The 4,466-nt window shown below is 46.7% G+C and overlaps 1 protein-coding gene across 1 annotated transcript; it reads left to right on the plus strand.

Moving 5' to 3' along the window:
* The first annotated feature begins 2,753 nt into the window (after positions 1-2,753).
* On the plus strand, positions 2,754-3,622 carry LOC125549190. The gene is made up of 2 exons (XM_048712659.1): positions 2,754-2,948; positions 3,211-3,622. Exons 1-2 carry the CDS (start codon positions 2,801-2,803, stop codon positions 3,399-3,401), a joined length of 339 nt encoding a protein of 112 aa, XP_048568616.1. The 5' UTR covers positions 2,754-2,800; the 3' UTR covers positions 3,402-3,622.
* The last annotated feature ends 844 nt before the right edge of the window (positions 3,623-4,466 follow it).

Genomic DNA, 4,466 nt, shown 5'->3' on the forward strand with positions numbered 1-4,466 from the left:
AATCAAATTTAACAAGTCATCACTCCATGATTGATTAGGAATATGAATGATGAAGTTCTATTAATCTACATTGTAACTAGAGTTCTATAAAAGTATAGCAAAAATGGCAATGTACGAAACTGAAATTAGAGTTCTATACCAAAATTGCAATCAACAAAATAGTTGCATTGCTCTTGATCTGGCATTATAAACATCAGACATCAATAAACAAAATTGCAATGGGAACAGACAAATAAAATTTAGTAGTCTATACTGCATTTAAATAGAAACAACACTACTGGAGTACACATTCATATGAACTGAATTGTTTAGATTTAACCATCTAACACATGAGCACAATAGGAAATTACTGCTGCTGATCTGGCATCATCAACATCAGACATTGTTGGATCCACCCTTGCCCTTTTCTGCGCTTGTGAAAGAAGAGGAGGATCAGGCTATGCTGCGGTGGATGGAGAGTCCCGTGACGCACAATCAGAGGCAGCTCGTTTCTTCCACGACTCCATGCTTGCAGCTGTGGTAGAAGGTGCTGGCCGCCGGCGTTCATCCATTCTTGCACTGGGCTCGCAGATGGAGATGGGGATTGCCAGAGTTAGAGACGACCGATGCAAGAGGTCGGGACTGGGGGAATGGAGATGTTCGAGGTGAGAGGCGAACGGGGGCGGGGATACCGGAGATTTGGACGCCGAAAGGTCACCGGCCGCCGACCGCCGCTGTACTGCCCTGTGCCCTTGTCACTTCCTCTGGTTCCTGGCGCTGGCGGCTGACTCGTGGAGACTGGAGACGAGTCGTGGACTCTAGGTCTCCTAGGTCTGGGTCTCTGCGAGAGGTATGGGCCGTGTGGCCCGAAGTGGGCTGGGGCGCTCGGCCTTTAGGCAGGCCAAACTAATAGTGGGCTCTGGAAATTCTCAAAAAAAAAAACTACTAGAAATCTATAACGAGCTAAACGAGTTAACTCGTGAAATTCGTTTGCTCGATCATTAAGCTCGTTAATCTTAACGAGCAAAAAACACTGTTCAGCTTGGTTCATTAACTAACGAGCACCAGCCGAAACGAGCCAAATAATCGAGCGTTCATTATGCTCACGAGCTTCGAGCTTTTCGTCCAGCCCTAGCCGCCGCCAGGCGGCAACCATGGCGGCGGCAGCAGAGACTCCTCTCCTCCACAACCTCCCAGACGAGATCGTCCTATGGGATGGGAGATCCTCATCCGCCTCGACCCCATATCCCTCCTCCTCTGCCACGCCTTCAGCCGCGCCTGGCACTGCGCCACCTCCACCCGCCGCTTCCTCCTCTCCCACCGCCACCGCCAGCCCGCCCTCCCCATCGTCCACGGCGACGGGTACCGTAACATCCTCGCCATAGACACTCGGGCCGCCCAGCTCCACACCGTCGCCTGGCTTGATGGGGTCTTCGTTGTGGAGGCCTCCTGCGATGGCCTCCTCATCCTCTCCAAGTTTGACTACGCTGGTGGCTCTCGCACCTGCCTCTCCCTTTGCAACCCAGCCACGCGTGACATCAAATCGGTGAGGATCCTACCGGCGACTACCGGCTGCTACTGCAACAGAGGAACAACTGGTCTTCTGCTTCTGGTCTTCTGCTTTGTAAAAAATTTGTATTAGTTTTCTCTCTGGTCTTCTGCTTTGTAAAAAATTTATATGCCTTGACTTGTTTCGAGTAAGCAAGGAACATGTATTCTAGGTTGGATCACCTGTGGTGGAAGTGGAACTACTGGTTGCTGTCTTAATTACAACATGGTATGAAACTAATACTCCATCAATTGCACCCGTTGATGCTGTTTTTTGTTTGTGTGTCCACTTGTTCTTCCCTTCTATTACCTACTTAGCAATTGAGTCTGGTGCTTATTTTTTTGGATTAGAAAACGTTGGGTCAATTTTTTACCCATTCTGAGTCTGAATTCCGCTTCTGCTGTTGAACCTTTGAGCGTACACCATGCCTCGTGTTCCCTTTGGGCTTTGCTACTTTTGCAGTTCTGTTCTAAGCAAGAAACAGGTATTAGATTTTCTTACCGGTGATCTGTGGAAGTGATGTATGCTGCAGCCAGGATTAGAAAAAGTACGAGTATAATGTTTCATCCATTTTTGTAATGCTCCTGGGCATCAATGCTTCACCATTGCAACCCTTTTGTAATTTGTTCTTGTTGAATTTCTGGCTGTTGCTACAGAAACAGAATGTGTAGCGCAGTTGCTATTAAGAACTTAAGTTGTGCTTTTCCTGCCTGTTCGGAAGCTCTCCAGTCTCGTAACTCCGCTCCGCGCGAGGAGCTTGGTTCGAGCCGCTCTCTGCAATTGTGCTGGCGCTCCCTCCGCTCCGGGAGCTGCAGTTGGGGAGTGGAGAGGATCCGAACAGGGTCTTCATATAAAAGTTCCAGATGCTTTGCATACAAAAGTTCCGGACACGACTTGTTTTCGTTGTTTCTTGATGGGTCCAGTAGATTCGGACGTTTATTTTTGCGAGGCAGGTGTTGTACTCCACATTTATGCATATGTGTTGATCGGATCATACTATGAAACAAAAGTGGTTTTGAACTGAACTCAATCTTGAGAGCTCAAAACGTTCTTGTGATGCTGCAACAGTAAGCATACAGAGAACAGTAGTTGGAAGTAACAGAGACCAGTGGGTGAGCTGTTGAACAGCAGGTACATGCACAACTACTACTTCTCACCCTACCTCTATAAATACTTCTTCACCTACTGCTGCATCAAATCTGGGCTCCTGATTGAGTTGGGAAGCTGTAGTTTACCTTTCAGCAGCAGTTTATCTTGGCGAAATGGACTCGCATGGGCCTGGAGGAGGACCGGGTTGGGGAGGCCCTGCGGGATGGGGCCCAGGAGGGTGGGGTCCGGTTCCACCTGGCGGGCCTGGGTTTCCTGGTGGACCTGACCCGGGTTCCTGGGGGCCTGGGTTCGGTGGATTCTTCGGATCATGGTAAGTTGAATTCCTGGCTAAGTGATGGAGGTCGTCAATTCATTCAGTTAGCATGTCAACTGTTTTTCCTTCTAAAAAATCAGTCTATTCACTCGGTAGATGATTAGTGGTTGGGCGATCAAATGTAAAATTTTCAGGACCAACTAAAACTACAATTCCAAGAGATTAAGCATATACTAGTAGTTTAATTTTTTAGCTCTGAAACTCTTTTTGTTTAAATGGATACATGTGAAACTCTGAATGAATGTTTCTTCTTTTGCAGCTTCTATCTCCTGTGCTGCTGCTGCCTGCTCCAAGATTGCTGCGGGCCTCTGTTCGGACATCCGGGCCCTGGCGGTTCGCCGCCCCCTTTCTGATAGCCCACGGAGCCGCCGGCCATATCCACTACAAGAAACAATGCACTTGACCACAATTCCAGGACTAAGTGTCAGCGGGAGAACGCGGTTGGGTTAAGATATTTGCATCTTGGGAGTTCCCCTTGCTACTATGTAAACTCTACTGAACTCACACTTATGGTCTTGGTAGTATCTATCCTGGAGATGATTGATTCAGTATTACAGAGTTCACTAGTGTTATTTCAGTAGCCGTTAGCAACAACAAAGGCTCCCTGTACTTTAGAGTACCTTGATGATGCATTTATCAGGCTCTCTTCCTTCACATTCCATACTAGCAACAGAAAGGCTCTCTCTACTTTATACCTAGTTATTGCATTTCACAGGCCAGCCGGAAGTGAAACCAAAATGCAACCTTGTAGTCATAGCTCACACACTGACACCAGAAGTGGAGGTGGAGGAAGACATGGCTGCGCACGGAGATGGGATAGCTAGGGTTTAGTGGAAGAAGATTGCTCTGATACCATGTGCGACTCGCGGAAAACGTCTTACCTATCCTGGCAGACGTGTTGCGTGTTATATAGCGGGGTTGCGAGCCCAAATACGCGTACAAGTCGGTTAGAAGATTACATCTTGGAAAGAAAGAAAAGCTAGAGATAGAGAAGATAAAGATTACAAGATACCCATCTAACTAACTTTTTTTTTGAAAAGACCCATCTAACTAACTACTTCCAATAGTGGTGAACTCCTCCTTGTACGCGCAATGCATGCGCAATATTATCATCATGTTTGACAAAACCAAATTGCAACCTTGTAGTCATAGCTCACACACCGACACCAGAAGTGTAGTTGCATGAAATCAGGCTGAAGTGACTACTGCTTGTGTTGATGCTAAAATCGACAGGTCATTTTGCTCTGCTTTTCAAATATTTGCCAACTAATCTGCCTCATGTCTCTGAGCAGAGGAATTGACTTTGCTTTATTTTATTTATCTATCTAGTGGTCTTCTTAGTACTCAGTTGTTAGCAATTTATATGCATCATTACCCTCTTCCTTGAACTGAAGAATTGATGTTCTCTGTTTCTACCTTCCGTTGTAGCTGACGATGACAACAGGATGATTCTCCTCTTTGTTGACTTGCAAGCTTCATTTAATTCTTAAAGCACCTTGGAGCACTACTCGTTAA

This window comes from Triticum urartu, chromosome 3 (assembly GCF_003073215.2).
Source record: "Triticum urartu cultivar G1812 chromosome 3, Tu2.1, whole genome shotgun sequence".
Classification (NCBI taxonomy): domain Eukaryota; kingdom Viridiplantae; phylum Streptophyta; class Magnoliopsida; order Poales; family Poaceae; genus Triticum; species Triticum urartu.